Source organism: Silene latifolia, chromosome 1, assembly GCF_048544455.1.
Source record: "Silene latifolia isolate original U9 population chromosome 1, ASM4854445v1, whole genome shotgun sequence".
NCBI lineage: Eukaryota > Viridiplantae > Streptophyta > Magnoliopsida > Caryophyllales > Caryophyllaceae > Silene > Silene latifolia.
The window spans coordinates 181,645,669-181,673,201 of record NC_133526.1 but is presented as its reverse complement, the minus strand read 5'-3'; the positions used below and the strand labels follow the sequence as shown (position 1 = coordinate 181,673,201).

Sequence of the window (27,533 nt, the reverse complement as noted above, 5' to 3'; positions counted from 1 at the left end):
CATTAAATAACCTTATTAAAAAATGAGTAAAAGAAAATAACATAATGACAAAACTATGATTTATTCGAGCTCAAGCTTTAGCTTTTGAGCACCACAAGCTTTGAGCCTATCTCGAGACTCCCGAAACTCGAGCTCAGGTCGACTCATTTCCATCTCTGTATGAATTAATTAATACTCATAAATATCTTTATTTGTTAATGTAGTCTTGATGTGTGTTTATACCCCTCTACTTTGGTCATTTCTTTACGTTTGCTTTTGGCCTAAATACTAAGAAAAGAAGAGATTATATGTCGTGAAAAGTGAAAAAGAGACCGTATATGAGAACTGACAAAGGACAATTGTGATAATCAAAGATACCTTTAAAATTTACCAATCATTCTACTAATCAAAATCGATATTTCATAATTTGTTAAGTGCTAATTTATCAACTACCACTCCATAATATTTAATGGGAGTTGCTAAATCTGCACACGATTTTGCTTAATTCCACACACTTTGTCGTCTTATTCCAACTATACCCCTCTCACTTTTCACAAACAATTAAAGAGGACAATAATCAAAAGCAAAGAAATCCAAAAAAAAAAAAATCATTTATGCTCAGCCACCCCACCATCACTCGCTCCACCAGTCGACAACCAAACACCCCACCACCAGAACGCACCACCAACAGTCGCCATAAACCGACCTACCACCAGTCGCCATAAACCGACACACCATCGACCGCAATAAACCGACCCACCACCCTTGAAACAGCCACCGAGGTACTCTGAAACAGCCACCGGCCCGCCCACCTTACCCTCCTCAGAACGCTGACCAGTTCTCTGATCACCCTACCCCTCCCAATAAGACAACCATCAACAACCACCCTTTCAACAATCCAAAATCCCAAATTTCTAAATTCCAAACCCTAATTGTAAAAATCCTTCTTTTTAAAATAAAAAAACATTTATTCAATCAATTAAAAGATGTGTATTAATAAATTTGTTGATAGAACGGCGAAATTACTTGTGATATGTGCGAATTAAGATCCGTAATTCGTTAAATTATTAGCAATTTGGTTGGGGTTGAGATGAAGAGAAGATAGAGAATTTTTTTAAGTTGTTTTTTTTTAACAAGGGTAAATTCGGAATAAGGTGACAAAATGCGAGGGATTAAGTAAAATCATGTGGGGGATTTAGCAAATACTCCCTCCACATTTTAATGTTCTTCCCATTTCATTAACATACTACTCACATATAATAGAAAATTGGGAAGAACATTAAAATGTGGAGGGAGTATGTATTTAATCTACCTTTGTCCATTACAAAAGGGCATGTTTTGCTTAATTCAACACATTTCTTCACCTTATTCCAACTTTACCCATCTCACATTTAACACACTAATAAAAAAAAAAAAAAAAGTTAAGAAAATCCAAAAAAAAAAAAAAAACTCTGATCATCTGCTGCTTCACCGCCTTCCTCCGCCTCCTTTTTGCATTGACCACCACTCCCCCTCGCCCCTCCCAGGCCCCAGCGTCGACCACCACCTACACTTACCGAACTTGCATTCCCCTTTGCAACCACCGCTAGTAGCCCCTCAAACAGCCTTCGCAAACTCCTCGGAAACAGCCACAAGCGCCTACTCTCTATGCCCTCCCCCGACCTTTCTCCGACCACCCTATCTCGGCCAGCTCGACGGCCACCAAAAACTACTCCTTCAACAACCCAAAATTCAAACCCTAATTGTGAAAATCTTTAAAAAAAAAACATTCATTCAGTCTAATTAACATAGACGTGTTAATAAAATAGTTGATAAAACGGTGAAATTACTTTTATTTTGTGCGAACTAAGATCCATAATTGTTGAATTGGTTAAGTTTTGAGAGGGCTAAGGGAGATAACTTTTTCTAATTTGTTTTTAAGACGAAGACTAAGATTGGAAAATCGAGATAAATTGGGCAGGATAGACCAAAATAATATACGGGATTTAGAAAATACGGAGTACGTTACAAAATATATCAGAAACCGTCACTAATCAAGTTATTGAGAAACCACTTCATCCATCAAAATATATCATAATTGTTGAATTGGTTAAGTTTTGAGAGGGCTAAGGGAGATAACTTTTTCTAATTTGTTTTTAAGGCGAAGACTAAGATTGGAAAATCGAGATAAATTGGGCAGGATAGACCAAAATAATATACGGGATTTAGAAAATACGGAGTACGTTACAAAATATATCAGAAACCGTCACTAATCAAGTTATTGAGAAACCACTTCATCCATTAGCAAAGAGGCCAGAACCTTCCAATCCCATAGCCCTAATTCCTGCCCAAATCCAACACACACCCAGTCACCCACGCCATCCTCTCCCCTTCTCTATACTCCTCCTTCCACACTCCCACCATCATCCCCACCTTAAACCACCAAAACAATGGCGTCCGCCGCCGTCGACCATCCCACACCCCTCCCACGCCCGCGCCCAGGCCGTGGCGGCGTCCTCCACCACAACCTAACAGAAGAAGAAGCACGAGTCAAAGCAATCTCCGAAATCGTCTCTCAAATGGTCGACGGAAGTCGCAACGGTGAAATCGTCGACCTTAACGCAATCAAATCCGCCGCCTGTCGTAAATACGGCCTTGCGCGCGCGCCGAAGCTCGTAGAAATGATCGCCGCTGTTCCGGACGCGGACCGCGCTGCGCTATTGCCTAAGCTCCGTGCTAAGCCTGTTAGGACCGCTTCCGGTATCGCTGTTGTTGCTGTTATGTCGAAACCGCATCGGTGTCCGCATATTGCGACGACGGGGAATATTTGTGTGTATTGTCCTGGTGGTCCGGATTCGGATTTTGAGTATAGTACTCAGAGTTATACTGGTTATGAACCTACTAGTATGCGCGCTATTCGAGCTAGGTATGGATGTTTTAGGTTCATTTTCGATAACTTTTGTATTGTACTCACTTCGTTTCAGTTTAATTGTCGCTTTGATTAGAGCTAGCTTTAAGAAATAGTGACAAATTATCGATTTTTGTGAGTTTGAGAACCTATTAGTATGCGTGCTATTCGAGCTAGGTATGATATGGAGGTTTTAGGATAATTTTCGATAAATCTTGTACTGTATTTGCTCTGTTTCAGTTATATTGTCGCTTTGATTAAAGATAGATTCAAGTAATAGTGATAAAATATGGATGTTTTTAAGTTTGAGTATTGTACTAAGAGCTATACTGGTTATGAGCTATGTATGGAGGTTTTAGGATAAATTTTGAGAATTTTTGTGTTGTATTTGCTCGGTTTGAGTTATATAGTCGCTTTGATTAGAAATAGATTTAAGAAATAGTGACAAAATATCAATGTTTGTGAGTTTGAGTATAGTACTATAGTACTCAGAGTTATACTGATTATGAGCCTACTACTCTACTAGTATGCACGATTGCGCGCTATTCAAGCTAGGTATGGATGATTTGGATCATTTTTGATAAACCCTGTATTGTATTAGCTCGGTTTTAGTTATATTGCCGCATTGATTAGAGATAAGTTTAAGAAATAATAACAAAATAAGGTACTCTGCGAGTTTGAGTATAGTGCTCAGAGTTACACTGTTTACTAGTATGCGCGCTATTAGAGCTAGATATCGAGGTCCTGTGATGAATTTTGATATTTTTTTTGTGCTGTACTCGTGTCATTGCAGTTATATTTCTGCTTTGATTAGAGATAGGTTTAGGAAATGATGACAATATCGATATTACCTCTTCATTTAAGAAATAAAGCCTTGGATTTCGAGTACAGTACTCAGAGAGTCAGAGTTAAACTGGTTATGAGCCTACTGGTATGCACACTATCAGAGCTAGGTATGGAGGTTTTAGGATAATTTCCTATTGTTCTTGTATTATACCTGCCCCATTTCACTTATATTGCCACTTAGATAACTTGATTAAAGATAATTTTCTGTAATTCTTATATTGACAATGTGAATCGGATGAGGGGCTTGAGGGAGTACATTTTAGACTTACCATATCATGTTGTAGCCAAAATATTTATGATGTCTGAATCAGTTTACTTTGGAAGCTGATATGATATGTAGCTTTGAGCCGTTTCTTACAATGAGACTCTTTGATTAAGAGTAACAATAAAGTTTTGACCTTAAGCTGTTTGTATGATTGCCTTTTGGGGGTTTGTGAAGCTTGATATGGACGCTTTATGATATCGTGTTTTTACATGTTTTCAGGTATAATCCATATGTTCAGGCACGAAGCAGGATTGACCAGCTTAAAAGGCTGGGTCACAGTGTTGATAAGGTTGAGTTTATTCTGATGGGTGGTACTTTTATGTCACTGCCAGCAGAGTACCGTGATTACTTCACTAGAAACTTGCATGATGCTTTATCAGGCCACACATCAGCAAATGTTGAAGAAGCTGTTGCCTACTCCGAGCACAGTGCAGTGAAGTGTATTGGAATGACTATTGAGACGTGAGTATTTGCTCTAAGCCTCTAACTGCTGCTCCTTAATAGAGACTGTTAGCTGATGACAGCTGCTCCCTTTGCTCTGGTTCACCATGTTCATTTTGTTCTTTTTCTGCTATTTATTTGACCATCTATCCTACGTTAGGGCGTGAATGCTGTTTTAAAGACTTTGAGATAAGTTGAAGGAAGATTTGTTGAATTTTATTACGTTTCCTAAAGATATCCATGTTCCTTTGACCTTCTCAGGAGACCGGACTATTGCCTTGGTCCACATTTGCGGCAGATGCTGTTATATGGGTGCACTCGGTTAGAGATTGGAGTTCAGAGCACATATGAAGATGTTGCACGAGACACAAATAGGGGACACACTGTTGCTGCAGTAGCTGATTGCTTTTGCTTGGCAAAGGATGCTGGTTTCAAGGTACATCTTTCGAAAGTTCTATCTGCAAGATAGTCTGCTCCAATTTTATTACTTGTTCATTGTGTGTAGCCTAAATTCTATGCAAATTCAGTACTAAACATAGATAACATGAGGATCTTATATCTATTGCGCACCACTATTATAATAGTCCTCTCTGTAAGTGGTTACTTTGTCAAAGTTAAATTTTATGCATGACTTTGTACAACCAGAATACTATTTGAGGGTTGTATTCGGGCTATTTAGCGAGTCACTATCATAGTATGATTGAAAACATCTTTAGATGACAACATAACCCCAATGCCTCAAGTGGAGTGTCGGATGTACGCTACGTTACCCTTGTGGTGTCATTGTGTCAATACAAGGAGGCTGTTTGACCCAAGAAGAAAATTGCGTCGAGTATTGACTCCCTCAATAATAAATGTGATTGTCGTTCTCCGTAAGAAGGGTGTGTTGCAATTTGTTTTACTGTTTACATGGGAATAGTGTGTGCTTACGTCTTCAGTCTTCGTAGTTCCTGTCTTCCTGAACATGAGCATAGTTTTTTTTTTTTTTTTTTTTTTTTTTTTTTTTTTAATAGTGGAAATTGTCTGCAGAAGTTTGCCTATTTATATGTTTTGGTGTTTGCTGGCCTATGTGCTTTAATGTCAGGTTGTTGCACATATGATGCCTGATCTCCCAAACGTGGGGTTAGAGAGAGACATGGAGAGCTTCAAGGAATTCTTTGAAAGTCCTGCATTTAGAGCCGATGGACTTAAAATATATCCCACTCTTGTTATTCGTGGAACTGGACTTTACGAGCTCTGGAAAACTGGCAGGTACTCCCCTACTACAAAGCTGTACTAGTTGGGTACTTGGGTGCAGTTTACTTGTGGCTGGTGATATAGACAGTGATTTGTATGTGGTTTCCACATTTAATTGCTTTGGTTATATTTGAAAGGAAAAAAAGTTGACAATTTTTGTAGTGATTTTCCCGTTTTTTCTATTTTCATTTTCTTTAATGATGTAATTGCTGGTGAGATTGCTGTGATTCATGTGGCATTACTATAATTTTCATAATCATGCAGGTATAGAAATTATCCACCCGAACAACTTGTGGATATCATTGCGAGGATTTTATCAATGGTGCCTCCTTGGACTCGTGTCTACCGAGTTCAGCGTGATATACCTATGCCTCTGGTTACTTCTGGTGTTGAGAAAGGCAACCTCCGTGAGCTAGCTTTGGCTCGGATGGATGATCTCGGATTGAAATGTCGTGATGTGCGAACACGAGAAGCTGGGATTCAGGTGAGTTGGTCTAGCTTGGTCTCAAAAATACTTGTCTAGTAGATTTGGAAGCATAACCTCTTTGTTTAAAAGGATTTTAATTTGGCTTGTATTGAGGGAAATGGTGGAAATGAAGCTATGATTATTTTTTCCTTCACATATTTCTATAAAGGAGTTTAATTTGACTTGGATTGAAGGAAATGGTGGAAATTGTCCCCTTTTCTTTCTCATCAAATTCATCGTTCCATACAAGGCCAGAGGCCTAAATATCTGTACTTCCTTCTCTCCGCTCAGGACATCCACCACAAGATTAGGCCGGAGGAAGTAGAGCTGGTTCGTCGTGATTATACAGCTAATGAAGGCTGGGAAACTTTTCTCTCATATGAAGACACACGGCAGGTATGGAGTGTTACTTAATGACTGAAAATACTGTGATGAATAGTAGAGCTGATTGAAAGACTGAACTCTAATGTCGATATTTTTGAAGATTCAGGACTAAATTAAATGAGTCTTGAAGACCTTTTGGTTACTAACTTATAAGCATTTCATTTGTACTGAGTATTGGTTGAAATAATTTCTCCGACCATGTTGCACGAGTCTTGTATAAGATGGTCTCTCATATTCTAGCATGTGAGACCAACCCAAATACTTGTGAAATGCTTATTTAATTAGATGGTTATTGATCTGTCTAATATAGTACTCCATGTAAGAGTGTCTCATGCGTTTTTGTGGTGATGTACTCAAATCCATTGGGGTGCTTAATATTTTGAGTTTCTGTGGTCTAATGGCAAATCATCGTCTTGATGCCTAGGACATTCTTGTTGGTCTTGTACGTCTAAGGAAATGTGGCCGAAACGTTACTTGTCCGGAACTTACTGGGAAGTGTTCCATTGTTCGTGAACTACATGTATACGGGACTGCAGTTCCCGTCCATGGACGGGATGCAGATAAGTTGCAGCACCAGGTAATGTTGGATTTGTATATATCAATATTATGTGCTATTGATGCTCGAGGAAGCTATGCTGGTTGCCAGCATTACAATTATCTGCTTAGATGACTGTTTTGTTTTAAATGAACAGGGTTATGGTACCCTCTTGATGGAAGAGGCAGAACATATTGCACGGTCAGAGCATAGATCGACAAAGATAGCCGTCATCTCTGGAGTAGGCACTCGCCATTACTACCGGAAATTGGGATATGAACTCGAGGGACCCTATATGGTTAAACATCTCATTTGATAGGGGTCTTTTTGTTTATTTCGTGTTGTATGAGGTAGTACGAGGACAGAACAGTTATAAAGTGGTGGAGGTTTATTGTTGAATAGAGTAGAGTTTTGTTGTAAACTTGGCTTTAGATTTAGGTCATACTGATCATTTGCTTGTAAATTATGAACTTGAGTTTGTTTTTGTGCATGTTCATTCTTTTTCCCTTAGTTTTCTGCGCCAAGCAAAACGTAAATAAACTGGTATCAGAAAGAAACATTTGAACATTACGCATTTTCTCTTGCTGAATTTGTCAAAAACTAGAAAATTGAAGTATGTGCAAGTCGAATCATAAAATCGAAAAGCACTTATTTTCTCTCTAGTTATAAATACAATGTGATGGTTGCCATCGCCATTTTACTGATAAATTAAGAGTTTGATCCATAGACCTCTCCTACACATACTAGAAAGATCATAGACCAATTGACCATTCTCGTTAATCTCAACCTATATCGAATGAGAGACTACCTAAAACATAACACAAATTCTCATTGAAGACGCACCATATCCGTCACAAGGTGAAGACGGGCCAAATAGTAGGATATCCGTGTGATTTGGGCGGGTGGTTCATCAAGTGGGTTGATTAAAATATTAACCCCCATCTCTTTTTTTGTGCGCAGGATACTCTTTGTTTATCCAAACCCAAGCCATCAAACTTTTTGTGACATCTTACCCTCCCTACCCAAGCCATCAGTCACCATGTCCTTTCCAAAAAAAATTGCTTCAAGCTCTCATGCATCTTCATCTTGAAGCTCTTTAACCTATAATATCTCATAAAAATATCATGTAAATCTTCTATATAACCATTTTTTTTTTTAAATCTTAATCACTAAGAAAAAATAATGGAGGAGGAAGATGCTCAGTTGGCTGTAGCGACGGTTGTAGAAGAATCTATGGGTGCTGTTGATAACGATGATAGTCTAGTTCCTATCGTTACTGACGAAGAAAAAATAATGGAGGAGGAAGATGCTCTGTTGGTCGTACATCAACTACTGTAGAAGAATCTATGGTCACTTTGTTGATAACGATGATAGTCTAGTTCCTATCGTTACTGACGACGAATTTGTGACCATGATGATAAATAAAGGTTTGTTTTTTGCCCTTATTATGAATGTAAGTCTTGTTATGTTCTATTTTTTGATAATATTGAGGGCAATATAACTCAATCTAGTGTAATATTTGTTGTTGTGTTGTTGTTAAATTTTTTTTTGGTTATTAAACCTTTAACAATAAGAATTTTTTTATTATGATGAAGCTGTGACGATGCTGATAATACGCTTAACATTCACATATTTTATATGTTGTGTTCTTCAAAAATTTGTGAAATGTTGTAGCTTTCTTTGAAATCTTCACATTTTCATGTTTTCGTTACGATAGAAATATTAGTTTCGTAATTAGGTTGCTGAATGTGCCACGATTCAGAAGTTATAATGTATCTGCATATTAACTTCCATATTAGGTTTTCTGAGTTTGAAGTATAAATCACTTTTGCACAGTTTTATTATTCTAACCCAGTCAGACGGACTTGTCACAGGTACTGATTTATCCGGTTCTCTTCTTTGAATAAAAGCAGCGAAATGGGAGCATATTTACGCTTTATATATTAAACATTCGCAGCACATTGGCTTTAGTGTCAAGAAATCGACATCTCGGCGGTCTAACAAGAAAGACAGACCGTTCATTGAGCGATACTTTAGATGTTCTTGCGAAGGAAATCACGGGAACAAGAGCAAAGGTAGTTTAAATGGTGATGTTGAAGTTTTAAACAGCAATGGTAGGAAGGTTTCAATTACTCGTTGCGAGTGCAAAGCCTGTGTTAGGACGCAAGTTAACGAGGAAGGTGTATGGGAGGTGCTGCAGCATGAGATCGAGCACAATCACCCGTTAACCCCCCCCCCCCAAGTGGCGGCATCACCATAGGTCCGAGCGCAAGGTTTCGAGCGGAGGGCGAGTTAATAAAGGCAATGATCGAAGCTCATGTGCCCCCTTTCGGTTCAATTCGAGTTCTTTGCGCGGCAACGCTATTTGGTGGCGATGCATTCGTTGGGCACACAAAGCGAGATCATATCAACTATGTAAACAGATTGCGGATGAAAAAAATTGAAGGAGGTGATGCAGCAACACTGATCAACCTTCTGACCAGCAGGGTAGCGGAGGAGTCGGGGTTCTTTTTTCGCGTTCAATTTAACGAAGAAGGAAGATTAAGTAACATATTTTGGCGGGACGCAATGATGAGAGAGGACTATTTGTTGTACCGAGACGTAATCACATTTGACACTACTTATCGTACAAATAGGTACAATCTTATTTGTGGAGCCTTTGTTGGTATCAACAATCATTGGTCGAATGTTATGTTTGGGTGTGCATTCCTGTCGAACGAGAATCAAGAATCATTTGAGTGGTTATTCAAAGTTTTCAATGAATCCATGGGAGATGAAATCCGACCAGTCTCTATCTTTACCGACCAAGATCAAGCAATAGCAAACGCCATCAAAGAGGTTTGACATTATCTCATTAGAGTTGAAATCTGACCAGTCTCACATATATATATAACAGGGCCACATTTCTTCATAAACTGATCACAGTTTCCAAATGTCACTATGCCTTTATATATATGTTATGAGTTATCAAAGGCAACCAAGTTTATTAATTTACCATCTAATACCCACATTGGTCACATGTTACAGGTAACAAACATGGAAGGGTCACATTTATTAGTTAAAGTGGTCACATAGTGCAGATACAATGGTCACATATATAGTTTACCATCTTTTTGCAGATAAATTGAGCACATTGTCACCAGTTTTAGAGTTTCACACTTTGTATAAATCATCCTTGTACTGCTTACATTAATCTTTAAACTATCAACATTTCTGTTCTTAATTAACATGTTGCTATCTCAGCTCATATATGTCGCCACCTGTGCTAATCTTTAAACTATCAACATTACTTTCTAAGCAACCAACTTTTTGTAATTCTAATACATGTCGCCACCTGTGCTGATATATGTTCCTCCTTGTATGGACCTGATATGTGGTTACATATTTAGCATCTTACACTAACATTGTACGAAATTTACCAAATGATTCCATGTTCACTGATAAATGTGGTTTGTATAAGATATTGACACATAGGGTTATCCAAAGTGTCCAAAATCTAAAACTGGTGCCAATGACAATTGAAAAATGAGAAACCTGGTAAAAGGAGGGACATTTATCTTTCAGGTGGTGACAAAGTTATTTCAATTACAAATGTTGATAGCTTCCACAATAATGTAATTCAGTAATTTAGGGTTAAATTGATAACATATATATGCATCAATGTGATCAATTTATTTCAACAAAATGGTAACCTATATATGTGACCATTTTATCTGCAATAAGTGACCACTTTAACTACTAAATGTAACCCTGACATGTTTGTTACCTGTAAAATGCCAGAGTTTCTACATTACTGACTATTTAACATGGTTACATTTCTGTGTGAACCCATTACCAGACCAGATGTGACCATCTTATTTTTTATTTTTATGATAACATTTTTTCACTAGTAATGGTGACATGTTCACAGGTTTATCCCACAGTAAGACATAGGTTATGTCAGTGGCACATTCAGCAAAACGCCATCTCTCACTTTGGGAAATTAAAGGGTGATCGACCGTTCCAGAACTTATTCAACAAATGTCTCAATGGTTGTTTCAATGAATCAGAATTTGAGGAAACTTGGCGCAAAATGATGAAAGACTATGGATTAGAAGGCCATTCATGGTTTAAGAGACTATATAAACATAGAGCTAAATGGAGCACTGCATTGAACAATGAATTCTTTTCTGTCGGGTTATTGTCGTCTCAGAGGAGCGAGAGCACAAACCATGCCATGGGTTTTCAAGCTTCGAAGACCACGTCGGTGACTGCTTTCTTCGGTATATTTGAAACCATGGTGAGAAGATGGAGAAGTGAGGAGGAGCGGAAAGAATTCAACGGCATAAGATCCACGCCCACCTCCGTTTACCCTCTTGCTGACCTGTTGCTTCATGCATCTCAAGTTTATACTGTGGAGCTCTTTCGCATCTTCGAGAGAGAATTCGCTCTTGCAATGGGAACTCGTGCGACATACTTGCCAGTTGATGACCCTCTGTTGGTGTATTGCGTCCACCCTGCTGCTTCTGAGGATGAGGCACATCATGTCACGTATGATTGCTCTAATCAGTTAATTGAATGCAGTTGCCGAAAGTTCCAGGTTATGGGTATGTTTTGCAGTCACATAATTCGTGTCCTCCACATGCATTCTGTTGGGGAGATACCCAACAGGTACATAATACGTAGATGGACAAAATTCTCCAAGAAAGCTGTTTGGGAGAGGCTTCTTCCAAGCGACATTCGCAGAAGCGCTGCCAATGACGTCATAAATTGGCGTCGTTCAATGTTGATTGCTACAAACCATCTTATCAGTAAATGCCATAATGTTGTTGAAGCTAGACTTATTTTCGAGAAGTTGTGTGTGAAGGCCAAAGAGGAAGTGCAGTTGTTGCTGTCCAAACTCAGTATGGACGAAGAGCAACGTAATGAAGATCTACCCAACGTAGACCCGGCTGGGCCTCCAACTCTAGATCCAGTACATTGTACGACAAAGGGTCGTAGTGCACGTAAAAAAAGGAATCTGGGGCCTAAGAAGAAGGCTAAGAATGCGACTGAACAAGGCAGTACCATGTACACACCTGTTCCACGTCTGATTTGATCTACTTCGCCCCACATGACATAGCCGGGTCACCTATTTTCGGGAAACTTTTTGGGTACTATGGACTGTTCGTTAGACCGGTTTATTTTGGGTGACGAGTGTTCTCATATAAGCTGTAACATATATGAAATCAGATTGAAATATCTGCGTTCATACATGTTACCATATTATGATGCTAGAAACTGGTCACATTTAGTAAACAAGGTGGTGACATTTTTAGTTATCTATCAATGTCACCATTTGTAGTCATAAACTAAGTATTTTGACTTTAAGTTTCAGTGTAATGTTGTTTGTTTTCTACCTGTGGACATGTGTCTTTCTGTTGTAAATATGGGTTTCCTCTTAACAGTTATGATGCCAACTTCTAAAAATGTTGCTACCTTAAGTATGAATGTCACCATTTTTAAGTTTTCAACATACACCTTCATATCATAGCAAATATGGTCATATGTGTACAAACCACACGAATGTAACCATATTTGGGCTAATTGTCATCCTTCTTTTAATTTTTAATACACATCACACAACATGCTCACATTTGAGGACTCAATATTTTCAGATATGTCATTTTCACTATTTTTTTTCATACTCAAATATTTATACTTTTTTTTGAAATATGTTGCTACCTTAAGTATGAATGTCACCATTTTTTAGTTGTCAACATACACCCTCATATCATGAAAATATGGTCACATGTGTACAAACCATATGTATGTAACCATATTTAGGCTAATTGTCATCCTTCTTTTAATTTTTAATACACATCACACAACATGCTCACATTTGAGGACTTATATTTTCAGATATGTCATTTTCACTATTTTTTTTCATACTCAAATATTTATACTTTTTTTTTGAAATATGTTGCTACCTTAAGTATGAATGTCACCATTTTTTAGTTGTCAACATACACCCTCATATCATGAAAATATGGTCACATGTGTACAAACCATAAGAATGTAACCATATTTAGGCTAATTGTCACCCTTCTTTTAGTTTTTAATACACATCACACAAAATGCTCACATTTTTTCATACTCAAATATTTATACTCATTTTCTTCATATTCAAAAATTTTGAGGACTCAATATTCTGAGATATGTCATTTTCACACTCATTTTTTGAAAAAGCTTCCTTTCCCACATTTCAAAATTGGCTTTTTGCTGATCTATAAAATGGTTATTCACCGTTGGATGTTACCATTATTTAACATGGTTACTGAACTGTTAGCATGGGAACATCAATGACTATTACTGCTGACATATGTCATTGTTGGAAATTTGACCATCGTACGTTAGACACGCACCTATGTTTAACCGTTCCGCGTTGAACTTAACATGATAACAACCGTTGTTTACAACTTGCTGACTTTTATGGTCAGCATCAAAATGTGACTACTTTACACAACATTGTGACCATTTTTTGTTCACATATGTCACAATGTGAAGGTTAACTTCAGTACGGGTAATACATACCCCAACAGTCTACACAGAAGAGTTTGACAAAAAGACTAGTTAACATTCCCTCCACTGCCGGGAAGGACCAAAAGTTGTGTCCTCAAAATACTACAACATAATCAGTTAACGACAGTTCCTTGTTAACGACCGCTGCAACTACTTCACTTCCTCTTACCGGCAGGCTTTTGATTAGGACGGTTCGGGGGTCGGAGGACTTCCTTAGGGCAATCTGAAACGGGGACTGCTGGTTGACGGTCTCTAGCACGAGTGTACCCGAGCTCGTATGAGCGTGCTGGTGTCCGTCCAATGTCATCAATCCCCAAGTCAAAAGAGGGCGGGATAACCATGTTCTCCATAGCCTTGTCCACCTTGTCAAGCATGGCAATGAAGTCGGCATAGAAGGCGGGGTCGCTATCCAATTTTTGCGACAAGGTCTCTCCAGCTGCTTCACCCGCTTCTCCTACCACTGCGTTCTGCTGATGCCGACTCTGCTGAGACAGGGGAGGATCCGCACTCAATTCTTCTGCCATTTGACGATGCAAGCGTGACACCAAATTTTGGTTTCTCTTTGACTGGTACCATTTTAGTACACGCGCCTAGAAAAGGACAACTTTAGATTAGAAGGAGTTTGCACTAATTCAATGCCCATTTCATATACATATAAATTCAGAAATAATAAGTCCTACATATCACTGCTTTGATGGTCAATTATAAAAATGTTACTTCCTTAAGTCATAATGTCACCATTCTGAGTTCTCAACAGACACCTACATATTGCAGCTTTAATGGTTACATGTCAACAGACCATAATAATGTAATCATCTTTAGTGAATTTGTGACCCTTCTTTTACTTTCAAATACACATCACTTACATATTGCAACTTGTTGACATATCATAATAGCAATTGTTACATTATACCATTCAATGACAATATAACCATCTCAAGGCAGTTTTGTCACCTTTTTAAGTGTCAAACATAGACAACAGTTAAGTCAGATTTAATTCTACAACACCTACATATCAGACTACGATTCTTACATGTACAAATGTTATTATGTTAAGCAATAATGTCACCAGTTAAAGTTTCTCAAAAAACACCACAAACACCAACATTTGACAGCAATAATGGTCACATGCTAACAGACAATAAGAATGTACCTAACTTTAGTGTAATGTGACTACAATTTTCAAGGATAGACTAGTCCTCCTACAATTTAAAATCACAAAACTTGCTCATATGATAACATTCAATGACATATTAATGTTATCATGTTAAACCAGAATGTCACCCCCTAAAGTTGTCAACAAACACCAACATTTCACAGCTTATATGGTCACATGTGAACAGACAATCACCTCACTTTGGTCTTAATGGGACTGTAATTTTGAAGGATAGACAATAGTACTTACATCGTTATATAGGCGGCTGAGATCCTCATCTGTAGGCAGGTCATCTGGTAGTGGCAAACTAACGGTCCTACATCCCGTATTAATTTCAATCCCACTGTCCTCGGTCGCACGACCTCCTTCCTCCGCTCTTTTCCCCACTTCAGGTTCATCTTTTCAACCCTCAGGGGCTTCTCTTTTAACCGTCACTTTGTAGAATGCCTTCTCCATATGAAGGGACAACGGATACGTCCTCAGATCCCACACCCCTATACCAAAGCCCCTATGGACAGCATAAGCTTTGCATTCCTCTTTCACTCGATGCTTCATTTCTTCATATGTCCAATGTCTTATCAATGGTAGTGTTGTCTTTGCAGGCTCACCCCTCCAAATTAGTCGATGCAAGTAGACCAATTGGAAGAACATTAGGCAACCCCCAATGCTTTTCGACTCATTCTCCTTCCATGATTTCACAGATGCGTCGAAACGATCAAGGATGTAAGCGCACCAGTTCATATTTGGAATGGACTCAACATCCTCCACAGCCCTCAACAACCTTGTGTCAACACGATTGTGAACAGTTGGGGCTAAGAACGACCCCAGTGCAAACAACACAAACATTTTCTTGAATTCTGATCCACCGTTTACCATCTGCAGCATTTCACCTCGTACCTTATCCAAATGGATATCTTTCTTGGGCAAAGCATTGAATCTCTCTCTCCAAGTGTACAGTAGCTCTTTATCGTCGTTATCTGCTTGGACATCCTCCCCCCCCACATGGTAACATAAAGACATCGTAAACATCATGCTTACTGATTGAGAAATGGACCAACCTATTAAACAACAATAGCCTGGTATGCGTATCATAACGCAGCAACAACCAGTCAACCATCGTATGAATGAACTTAGAGGCCCTCAGTTCTAGAAGCCCCCCGAACCCTATTTCTTCAACGGCCTTCCTCTGTTCTGTCGATAAATGCTGGATGACATAGTGTAGGGCAGCTGGTGATCCATGCCCCTCGACCCCCTTCAATTTCCTATAAAATGACACAATTAATTAGTCGTTAAAGAAAACAGTTTTCAAATAGATCATCAGTCTTAAAATGGTCACATAGTGATTAAGGAAGCTTAACATACGTTCCTTCCTTTCTCTGTCTTTTTCTTTTTACAACCACAACCCCTTCCGGTAACTTTCTCTTTGAGCTTTGTCCATCCTCTATGTTCTTCGACTTTTCAGCAACAACTTTCGTTTTCTGAGACACTGTTTGGAAGTTAAAATCTGTAGTTGGTCAAACATTGTCTAACATAAAAGCATTTCCTAATAACTGGTAATCTACTCTAAAGTGGTCACATATCTCATATAGATTGGTCACATATGATCTCAAAGGCAACTAATGGTACGCTAAATTGGTAATTGATAATTCAAATCACCAAAACAGCACAACTTTTCCATTAACAGAATCACAATTCTTACTTACATTGGTTACATTTTGCTCAAAAAAACTGTCACATATAAGTCACCATTTTAAGAGACTAAAGGTACACTAAAGTGGTGACACTCTCTTTATTCTACTATGTTACCATTCTAGATTCTAGATCATTCAGTAAACTGGTGACATTTCATAGTATATGGCCACAATTATAAGTTAATCTGACAACATTTTGCAGATAATAATTTCACACATGCATTAACAGGGTCATATTTCACACATAACAACTATGTCACCATTTTAACCGGTAAATGTCACCCTGTTAATGTTAGTTCAAATCACCAAAGTGGTCACATTTTGCAGATGAGAATTTCAGATATACATTAACAGGGTCACATTATACACATAACAACAATGTCGCCAATTTAACGGTAAATGTGACCCACTTAATGTTGGTTCAAATCAAAAAAACTGGTCACATTTTGCAGATAAGAATTTAACATATTTGTAAACAGGGTCACATTTTACACAAAACAACAATGACACCAATTTAACGTTAAATGTGACCCACTTAATGTTGGTTCAAATCACCAAACTGGTCACATTTTGCAGATAACAATTTAACATATCTATAAACAGGGTCAAATTTTACACAAAACAACAATGACACCAATTTAACTGGTAAATGTGACCCACTTAATGTTGGTTCAAATCACCAAACTGGTCACATTTTGCAGATAAGAATTTCTCATCTACATTAAAAGGGTCACATTTTACACATAACAACAATGTCACCATTTTAACAGGTAAATGTGACCCTCATAACGATAGTTCATATCACCAAACTGGTCACATTTTGCAGATAAGAATATCACATATACATTAACAGGGTCACATTTTACACATAACAACAATGTCACCATTTTAACTGTAAATGTGACCCTATTAATGTTAGTTCCAACTAGGGGTGTTCATTCGCGGTTCGGTTCACCGAACCTCTAATTTAATTCGGTTCGCAGACGGTTCGGTTCGGCAAAACTCCGAACCTAAACCGCACCGTTGGAAACGGTTATAAACGGTTCGGTTAACCACTTTAAACGGTTATTAGCGGTTCGGTTACCGGTTAACCGATAATCGTTCTATATTACTTTTTTTTTCAGTTTTCTTTAATTTTTTCTAATAGTTTAATTAAATTTTCATTATATATTATATCCAACAATAAAGTTAATAAGCTAAACATTAGCATTAATCAATTTAAGAAATTTTAAATTTGGATACACTAAGAAAACTAAACGAAATAACAGTTTTTTATATAATATTTTAATTTTTTGCTTAATTTTTTGTGAAACGGTTCGGTTCGCGGTTAACCGGTTATCTAAAATTGCGAACCTTAACCGAACCTTTTCCATAATAAAGTTAACGGTTCGGTTCAACGAACCGCTTTGTCGAAACGGTTCGGTTAATCGAACCTTAAAAATGGACGGTTTTTCGGTTTTGCGGTTCGGTTATTGCGGTTCGGTTTATTCTGAACACCCCTAGTTCCAACCACCAAATTGGGCACATTTTGCAGATACGCATTTTACATATACATTTACAGGGTCACATTTTACACATTGGTCACATTTCTACTAAATGTGACCCTGTTAATGGTAGTTCATATCATCAAATTGGTCACATTTCTGCTTAAATTGGTCACAACTTTCAAATGTCACTATGTCATTGGTATATATGTTATGATGTTATCACAAATGCAAGCTAGTTTACTAATTTACCATCTAATAACCACATTGATCACATTTAACAATTAAAGTGGTCACTTTTGCAGATCAAGATGGTCACATACATAGCTTACCATTTGTCGTGCTCCTCTCTTCATTGCTTATCTTCTTTGAACCAAGAGCTGCGGCCATTTTCACCACTTTATTCAGTACCTCTGCCAAATTACCATTACCACTGCCTTCCTTCTCATCCTCAGCACTGTCTACCTTCTCCTCCTCATCACTGCATCCCTCCTCATCACTGACTCCCTCGTCACCACTGTCTCCCTCCTCACCAATGTCTTCTGTATCCTCTGAGATGTCTTCAGACGCGTCACTATCTTCCCTTTCATCTGTTTCCATGGGCTCTCTAAATGAAACCCCTGTTTTCACCTTCTCTTTTCCCTTCTGCATCGCCTGCTCTCCTCTGGCTTTCTTCTCAACTGAACAATGACAGGTCTTATTAATTCATTTAACCAAAAAAAAAAAAAAACAAAATCAATAACCCTAATCTCACCAAATCTGACAAAACTGACTACCATGACAATTTCTAGACAAAACCCGACTTCACCTGAAATTATCGCATACTAAACAACACTAACAAAACCAGATCTGAAGTTTTTTCCCCATTACACTAATGATATCATCCCCATTACACTAATGATACCATCCTTACACTAATGATACCAAATTTGAACTCACCTGATATTAGTTCAACCTAAACAACCTTAACAACACCAAATCTGACCTTTTTTGACCCAATTTAATTACATTAATGTCACCATTAACATGTTCAACATCTCCATTTATTAAATATACTCATGCATGCATGCTTCAACATCAACATTTTACAATAAACACCATATCTTTCACCTAATGTTACGTGACACCGCATTCCACCACAAACAACATTGAACAAAAGCAATATTATCATACCTTCCATTTTTTTCTTCGGTGGTGTCCTCCTCGCCATTTGTTTCTTACCCATGGAATGTGTAAAATTTGTAGAGATTGGGATGATGACGGAGATTGAGATGCTAAAATGACGATTTTGTGTAGAGAGTGATTAAAAAAATTAAAGCTGATGAGAGAGTGTGAGGTTTACGTACAATAATGGGACTGACACAGACGAAATATGGGGAGCTCCCCCTTTGTTTATTATTTTTTTTGTTTGCTTTCCCAACAATCCATTCAATTTAATATTAACAAACCTGCCCCACCACTATCCATATCCATTAATATGGTATTGATTTGGCCCGTCTACACCTTGTGACGGATATACTCCGTCACAAGAGAGACTAATTGAAAACATAAAGCTTTAACATAAGTACATAACGAATACTCTCTCCTATTCATTCATTTCCTTCCTCTTTCCTTTTTAGGTAAGTCGGGTTTTCTTTCCTCTTTCTTTTTTTGGTAGCATTTGTGTGGTTCAAATTTAATTACATGTGGGGTAGAGTGTTTTGTGTCGTCCAGAATTATTTTGTTAACTTTTGTGCAAAATAGAAGGGGAGGAAATAAGTGAATAAGAGGGAGTATTCTCTAATTGTGTTTTTTTCAATAGAAACCCAGTATTAGTTCACAATAACGGGTCTAAACCACAACAAAATCAAGTTGTGACTTGTGAGGGTTTGCTTGTATCAATGTATCCAACAAACTTCTTCTCTCTAGTTGAGTAGCTACCCAACAACACAAAGGCCACCCATTTATTTTTCCCGCCAAAACTCTCCTACACTATTCTACTCAACTCCAAATCATGCTTAGAACATCATTAACGCCACTAATCTCATCTTTTCACTTAAAATTCAAATCCCCCAAATTCAAATTCATACATAGAAATTCCCATACACAATGCACATCAACTGTTTGTCAAAATGCCTCAACGAACTCAACACCAATGCATCAGCTCCCTCCTACCTCAGTTTACGTCCACCTCCCGTTCTGCAGGAAACGCTGTCATTACTGCGACTTCCCTATCGTCGCTCTAGGCTCATCCATGAATCAATCCCATGACGACGATCCTCGCATTGTCGATTATGTAGAGTTGATATGTAGGGAGATTAAGGGTACAAGATTAGATTTTGATGAATACCCACCTCTTGAAACTGTGTTTTTTGGTGGGGGTACTCCTTCTTTAGTCCCACCGAAGCTCGTTTCTAAGGTGCTTGAGACGTTGAGAGCGAAATTCGGGGTGGTGTCGGATGCTGAGATTAGTATAGAGATGGATCCTGGTACTTTTGATGCTGAAAAGCTGAAAGGGTTGATGAGGTTGGGTGTGAATCGAGTGTCGTTGGGTGTCCAGGCTTTTCAGGAGGAATTGCTTAAGGCGTGTGGGAGAGCTCATGGGATTGGAGAGGTTCATGAGGCAATCGATATTGTTAAGTCGTGCGGAGTTGTGAACTGGAGTATGGACTTGATTTCTTCCTTGCCTCATCAGACAGCGAAAATGTGGGACGAGACTTTACAGCTTACAGTTGATGCAGAACCCAAGCATGTATCTGTATATGATTTGCAAGTTGAGAAAGACACGAAATTTGACGTACTGTAAGTGGGTTTCTCTATATGCATTCATTTGGGATGCTGATCGTTGAATTTAAATATATATAAACCAGGTTACGATACAAGGGATTTGATGTTGTTCTTGGTTATGGACAGGTATACTCCGGGTGACTTTCCGTTGCCATCTGAATTCCAGTCTGCAGAGTTCTACAAAATGGCTTCAGAAACGCTTACTAAAGCTGGTTATGAGCACTACGAAATCAGTAGCTATTCAAAAAGCGGGTATCAGTGCCAACACAATGTCACTTACTGGAACAACAGATCATTCTACGCCTTTGGTCTTGGCGCTGCCAGTTACCTAAATGGTCTCCGATTTTCAAGACCGAGGAAACTCGGAGAATACAAGACTTATGTGGCGAATTTGGAGGATGGTTTACCAAATCATTCAGAAAATAGCAATGTTGATCTCAAAGACAAGGCAATGGATGTTGTGATGTTATCTTTGAGAACAGCAAGAGGCTTAGATATCAAATCGTTTATACAAGATTTCGGTCTTTCACTTGCCGTATCTCTTTGTCAAACGTATAAACCTTACATTGAAAGTAGCCATGTCCTCTGCCTCGATCGAGAAAGGAAACTTATTCCCATGCATGAAGCACATTCCTTTCTTAGTGATGAACACAAGTTACAGGAGGGGTTAGCATTCATCCGGCTAAGTGACCCTGCAGGCTTTCTTTTATCCAATGAATTGATATCAATTGCATTCGGGGTTCTTTCTCCGTGAAATGAAGTATTGCTTCATCCGGTATCATCCAATGATGTTCGGCAATTCAGTTTCAAAATTGACATGACTATCCTTCAGACACAAGACTTCATTTTGGTCGGAAAACGTGGAAATCTTCACAAAATCGACATGTTTGAAACAGGACTACCTACTAGTGCTGGCATCTGAATACCATGGACATCATCGTTGGCTTGTGGTTTATTGTAGAGGCATCATGGACCTCTTTTTCCAATTCTTGCGACAGCGGCAGCTATTACAAGTTTTTACAACATATATTGTATTTGTATTTTTTCCTGCCATTAAATTTTCGAAGCTCGTGTATTTGTTGTATAAACCAGCTCCAAAAAATCGCAGACTTTAGTATCTCATTTCTTGCAAAGGGAATAAGACCCATTGTAATTCACTTCTTAACGTGTTTGTGTACATATTACAGAACAAAAATTTAGGCTTTCTAACAAAATTGCCTCCATGTCAAATAACAAGGCCGCAACAAAGTTCACAACATTAAGTACAGTTGAACTATTGACAAATATATTATCTACTTCGTACAAATACGATAGCTGATAGTAGAGCCAATTAAGTGTTATTGCGATTAATATGGAAATTTTCCACAAGAATGTTGACCGAGGAGCCGTGTCTGCCTTTTTTAATGCTTGGGTCACCATGGTCGCTTAAAGGCTGTAGAAGATGACGACATATAACGCGCCTGAGATTTGTTTCGAGACTTTCGACATCTCTTTTTCCTCTGAGAAACTTGTTCTTGTTTCCATCCCCATAAGCCTGCCATTTTCAAGAAAAGATGATCACAATTCACAAAGAGGACCATACCAGTAAAGCGTCCTACAAGGGTTAGAGCCCATAGAGGTGGTTTCTGCCTTCATTTAGGACCACCAAGACGAAACCTGACCTCCTAAAAGTACCTGGAGTCGCGCTTATTGTGAAGTTAAGGACTTCAACGAAATCACCTACCCTAGAGGATTGTGTTTAGCAACTTGTTCAATTTTGCGGGCTATGACACACCCTATTAAACGGCTATGTTATTTGGACTGGATTAGAAGTATTTGTGAATCAGACTTGGTTATTTAATCAAAATCTTATCTCGTGGCTTAAAACCTAGCGGATAAGTAGCAACTGTGTCTGAGTGTGGCACGAGCATGGAAGGTGATGTGAAATGTCGGAGTAACGCAGCTGAAGGGGAAGGAAGCAATAAGTAAGATAACTGGGAGTTATGTAAAGATACGATGAGGTGCCTTTCAGAGATAAAGAAGAGGCATAATTGCATCAAGGCTACATTCATAGAGCTATGGAGTTGTGCAAGATTTCTGTTGTGGTAGACGAATATTGGTTTAAGCGCACTGGGTACGTATAATAATCTGTGCTAGTAATAGAGTTACCCAAATGGAAAGCAAGGCCTACATGCATGGTTAATTCTTAGAGAACATCCTTTCTGAACTCGTTTACGATAAATATGGCTACTCACCAGACAAAAACAAAAGAAAAAGCATTAATAGAAAGGCTTGTTTGCATTTGCAAGTCACATGGTAAAAACCTCATTCATGCTAAATATGGCTTAATATTTTTAGAGTAGAAACCGTTCACGCATAGTGATGAAGAATTACCAGTTGATAGTTAGGATGCCTTTGCTTTCCTTCTAAATCTTGAAATTCGCTTAAGCTCCTGTGAATCCTTTCGCATCTCACTGCAATGGCGGTAAACGTTAAGAATGGTCAACTTTAATAAAAAAATTCCAAAGCGTATTAACCTCATTGAGAGATTTCGATCAAGACCACAAGTACCTCTGATGGAAAAACACAATCACATAGAAAAGAGGAAGTAGCATCAAGGTCAGTATCGAGGCTGCCATGTAAAGTACACTTCTCTCCTTCTGCACAGTCGCACAGATGAGATGCCATCCAAAATTATTCACACATATATAGACTACTGAAACCCCCTAGTTAAAGTGTTCTTTCACACTTTCTTTCCAAAAAACAAACTAGGGGAACTTCAGAATTTCTTGAGATACGAGAATGAAGCCTCACTCTTCCTCCTTTTGGGAAAGGCTGTATCCTTTTTGAGCATGTGTGAGCATCACAAAATTGCCGCAGAAACAACTCTGCCAGGAAAGTAACCGCATAACAAAGTTTAGACAATAATTAGCTGAGACTTGAGAGCCAAATTAAAGTTTAAGCTTCGCAAGCTTGTCTATTATACTGTGAGTCTCCGACTCTTCATGTTACATTGAAACAGAATACCCTTGTCCTACAGTTGACACTTGGACATGGGCATGAGATCATTGTCAAGTCCAATTCTTAGACATGGTCATAGACTCATAGGTTGAATACTATAAGAGGGTCTGAGTGACAATCCAACCGTCCCCTCTTTCTTATCCCCGATTTCTTGATAGATGAAGGGGATGGACGAGAGTGGGAGGGGAGGGATGAAATAGATAGAATGTATAAACATTTGTCTACAACAAATACGAAGTAGTACCGTGAAGACGGCTTGCTGATGATCCCCGACTAGATGGAAAACAAACATCAGCTAGACTCTGCACATATATTTGCACGTGTTAAAATAGTAGAAATCAAATCGGGAATCAGAAATATCAGCTATAATCTTAACCTCACATAAGTGGCGGTTTCTTGCAGCTGCTGCTGGATTGCACTTAGATTTAGATGTTCTTGAATTCAGAACATGGTCACAATGCAATGCACCACATAAATCTGCCAAGCACTTGCCGCTAGTCTGTTCAGAATGTAAAGAGGTGAGCCTTTTTTTCACGAGACAAGGATCAAATACTCACATAATCCAAAACACTAAACACATGGGGGTTTTAAGACCCGAAATTTTTTGGTAATTTTATTGCATAAAATGCGAATGTGAGTACATTTTTCACTGTTTTTGGTATACCAGATCTCACTAGTTTTCATTGATGTTCTCAAATTTTACAGTGAAGAACCCCGCTGATAAAACTTTCTGGCTACAATGTTTACTAGGTCGATTATTTAAACTCCATAGAATAATGGAGTAGTAAATATGCACTCATCCAGAGATGAATTAGTTGTAACGCATCAACTAAAGCGAAACATACAAGGAGAGAATTATGGAGTTCAGCTTACGAAATTGAGAAGGTTAGAGTGTCTGCTGTCCAAATGCTTGTCAAGGAATTCTTGCGACAAAAACCCTTTCTTGCAATATCCACATTGCCATTGATTCACATCCACATGAATCTTGTGCTGCTCCTGATCTCTGAAGACATCATTGTCTGGATGGAGTCTACAACTCTGTGGGATTACATATCTTTGACGCTCCACAAATGGCATCAAATACTGCAGTCCTCAGAACTCAGAACCACATTAACCAGATAATCAAATTTCAGAAGCAGTGATTACTATAGTGACACTAAATGTATACCTTGTCTATGATATCCCAAGCCACTCTACTTCTTTCCCTCGAACAGTGTAACTCATGTGCGTGATCATGATCCTTTTCCAAATCTCTGAACATCAAAGCATTAACAAGATAAAACTTTAAACATAAGTAAATAACACACTGTCGGACTATAAGCAATACGCCGAGGGAACCACTATGTGTTTGTTAGAACCAACTCATACGGGTGAGTGTCCAAGTGTCGTACTCGGCTATGTTATGAAAAGTCCTTGTGTTTTTAGCATAGCATGAAGTGTTCAAGTACCATACCATGTTAGAGTATACAGTCTCGAACACGGGTACACAAGGTAATATGAAAGTCAGGCTATCATTGACGATCCATGGAGTAATGTGGTCAAGCCATATGGACCTAGAACTTCATACAAACTGCGATTGTAAAAGTAGCGAAAAGCATATGATACTGAGTATTACCTAGATAAACCGCTTTCATTCAAACCCTGCAACGAAAACAACGCACTGTCAACATTGTCGTCACATGAAACACTCAAATTCAACAAACAGGTACACCCATTGAAACCTATACAAAGAAAGGTAACTACTTTCGCATTATCTCAACATTCAATCCACCCCAATCAAATTCTAATTCCAATTCGACATAAGCGTAAATTTCTAACATGGGCATAGCTGAATCAATTCCTATATCATACTCCCAGGGGTAGTGAACTTGTTTAGACCCCTGGGATGTAAAAAATCACATGATTTTATCACTACCCATCACATTATTTGGTCAATCTAGAAAGGTAACAACTTATGCATTATTTCAACATTCAATCCATCCCAATCCAATCCCAATTTGACATAAGCGTAAATTTCTTACAATCAGTTCCTAAATCATACTCCCAAGAGTAATGAACTTTATTTCACCCTGAGGTGCAAAAATCACGTGACTTTATCATTACCCACCACATTATTCAGTAAGTAGATTATACATCCGATGTACTACCACCAATTGTATAGTTTCTGAGCATTATAATAAAGTTTTTGAGTTTTGTTTTAAAAATTATGAGTTTTACTATAAAGTTTCTGAGTTCATTCACTTAAACATTAAGCTCAAAAAATTACAATAAAACTATAAAACATTACATATAAGCTTAGTTAAATTTTAGTTTTGACAGAAAAAAAAAAAAAAAAAAAAAAAAACTAACTTATTAACTTTAATAAGCTCAGAAAAATACACATATGCTCAAAAACAAATAAAGTTTGAGGTAATAAGCTCAGAAAAAAATACATATATGCTCAAAAACAAATAAAATCTGAGGTAGTACATCCGTATATGTTCCTTTTTCTCCACATTATTTGATCAATTTAGAAAGGTAACAACTTTTGCATTACTGTCAACATTTAATCCACCCCAATCAAGCTCCAACGACATAAGCGTAAATTTCTAACATGTGCATAGCTTTCCTAAATCATACTCCCAAGGGGTAATGCTTTTTTTTTTGTTCCTTTCAAAAATCACATAATTTCCTAAGTTTCCATCATATAATCTGATCACTACCTATCACACTATTTGAATTTTGATCAATTTAGAAAGGTAACAACTTTTGCATTATGCCAACATTCAATCCATCCTAATCCAATTCCAATTCGGCAAAAGCGTAAATTTCTCACATGGGCAAGGTGATTCAGTTCTTAAATCATAACTCCCAAGGGACCAAGGGTACATAGTTTTGTCACTTGCCATCATATAATTTGATCAATTTAACAAAGATTACAAATTATTTATCCATTCATATCAAAGATCATAAATTAACTAAGCACAATGATTCAATTTGAGAATACTAATAAAGTAACAAACAAGAAAAGCTAATCAAATTGACAAGAAAGCATACAGATTGAAACTGTGAAGGTGGGTAGTAAAATTTAGCAAGAATAAAAAACCTGAGGGTTGTGATGAAGAGCTTGAGCAACTGGGGATACAGAAAGTAAAGAGTGAAATGGAGAAAGTAAGAGGAGAAGTGAACACCATAGGACAACATATGAGGAGACTTTCACCATCGCTTTTTAGTTCTCTTCTAGCTTTCTTGATTTTAAGTTGCGCAACCCAAGTTGGTCATTTTTCAAGTCTACAAGAGAGGGCTTGTTGATTTTGATTAGAGTTATTTATGGGTTGTCCCGTTCATTGAATCCGGCTCATTCCGTTTGCTAAAAAAGCGGGGAAGGATAAAACATTTTAAGAAAGTTACAAAGGCCGGCCCACTAACCCATCCCAAATTCGCTAACGCGCTTGTCCGTGGGCCAACAAATTAACATGAGCCCGATCAATGTCCGGCTCAAGCCCGCATTTGATCACCTCCAATTTTTGGATTTTGGAGTAAGGCTCCGTTTGCCACGACACTTCAGGTAGCTTATTTGACCAAAGTAACTTATTTAACCAAAATTTCAGGTACTTGATTTTTTTGCAAGTGTTTGGCAAGTAGTTTATTTGGTCAAATAAGGTACCTGAAATGAAATGCTACCTCGGGTAGCATTTGAGAAATCAGGTACCTGAAATGACTTATTTTTCATTTTCTACCCCTTTATTCTATAACTAGTGTAGATCCCGTGCATTGCATGCACGGTATTTATAAAGTTCTAGTTTTTAGTATATTATTTATAGATTATAAATTAACAATTCATTACTTTTGTAATGTTTCACATTATTTTATTTGAG

At 38.0% G+C, this 27,533-nt stretch overlaps 4 protein-coding genes across 4 annotated transcripts; 3 read left to right on the top strand and 1 right to left on the bottom strand.

Annotated features, from left to right (window-relative positions):
• The first annotated feature begins 2,264 nt into the window (after nt 1-2,264).
• Nucleotides 2,265-7,549, top strand: LOC141612993 (elongator complex protein 3). Its single transcript, XM_074431739.1, has 8 exons — nt 2,265-2,884; nt 4,197-4,439; nt 4,680-4,854; nt 5,503-5,669; nt 5,919-6,138; nt 6,412-6,516; nt 6,929-7,081; nt 7,197-7,549. Exons 1-8 carry the CDS (start codon nt 2,409-2,411, stop codon nt 7,353-7,355), a joined length of 1,698 nt encoding a protein of 565 aa, XP_074287840.1. The 5' UTR covers nt 2,265-2,408; the 3' UTR covers nt 7,356-7,549.
• Nucleotides 7,550-8,221: 672 nt separating this feature from the next.
• LOC141588443 (protein FAR1-RELATED SEQUENCE 5-like) lies at nt 8,222-12,116 on the top strand. Its single transcript, XM_074409887.1, has 3 exons — nt 8,222-8,352; nt 9,676-9,877; nt 10,950-12,116. Exons 1-3 carry the CDS (start codon nt 8,222-8,224, stop codon nt 12,114-12,116), a joined length of 1,500 nt encoding a protein of 499 aa, XP_074265988.1.
• Nucleotides 12,117-19,810: 7,694 nt separating this feature from the next.
• On the top strand, nt 19,811-21,890 carry LOC141612978 (uncharacterized). The gene is made up of 2 exons (XM_074431726.1): nt 19,811-20,691; nt 20,803-21,890. Exons 1-2 carry the CDS (start codon nt 19,904-19,906, stop codon nt 21,428-21,430), a joined length of 1,416 nt encoding a protein of 471 aa, XP_074287827.1. The 5' UTR covers nt 19,811-19,903; the 3' UTR covers nt 21,431-21,890.
• LOC141612985 (uncharacterized) lies at nt 21,799-26,956 on the bottom strand. The gene is made up of 10 exons (XM_074431732.1): nt 26,762-26,956; nt 25,292-25,317; nt 24,845-24,929; nt 24,550-24,759; nt 24,053-24,175; nt 23,921-23,978; nt 23,470-23,543; nt 23,227-23,315; nt 23,050-23,129; nt 21,799-22,210 (listed from the first exon to the last, which is right to left on the bottom strand). Exons 1-9 carry the CDS (start codon nt 26,876-26,878, stop codon nt 23,060-23,062), a joined length of 852 nt encoding a protein of 283 aa, XP_074287833.1. The 5' UTR covers nt 26,879-26,956; the 3' UTR covers nt 21,799-22,210; nt 23,050-23,059.
• Between the last annotated feature and the right edge of the window lie 577 nt (nt 26,957-27,533).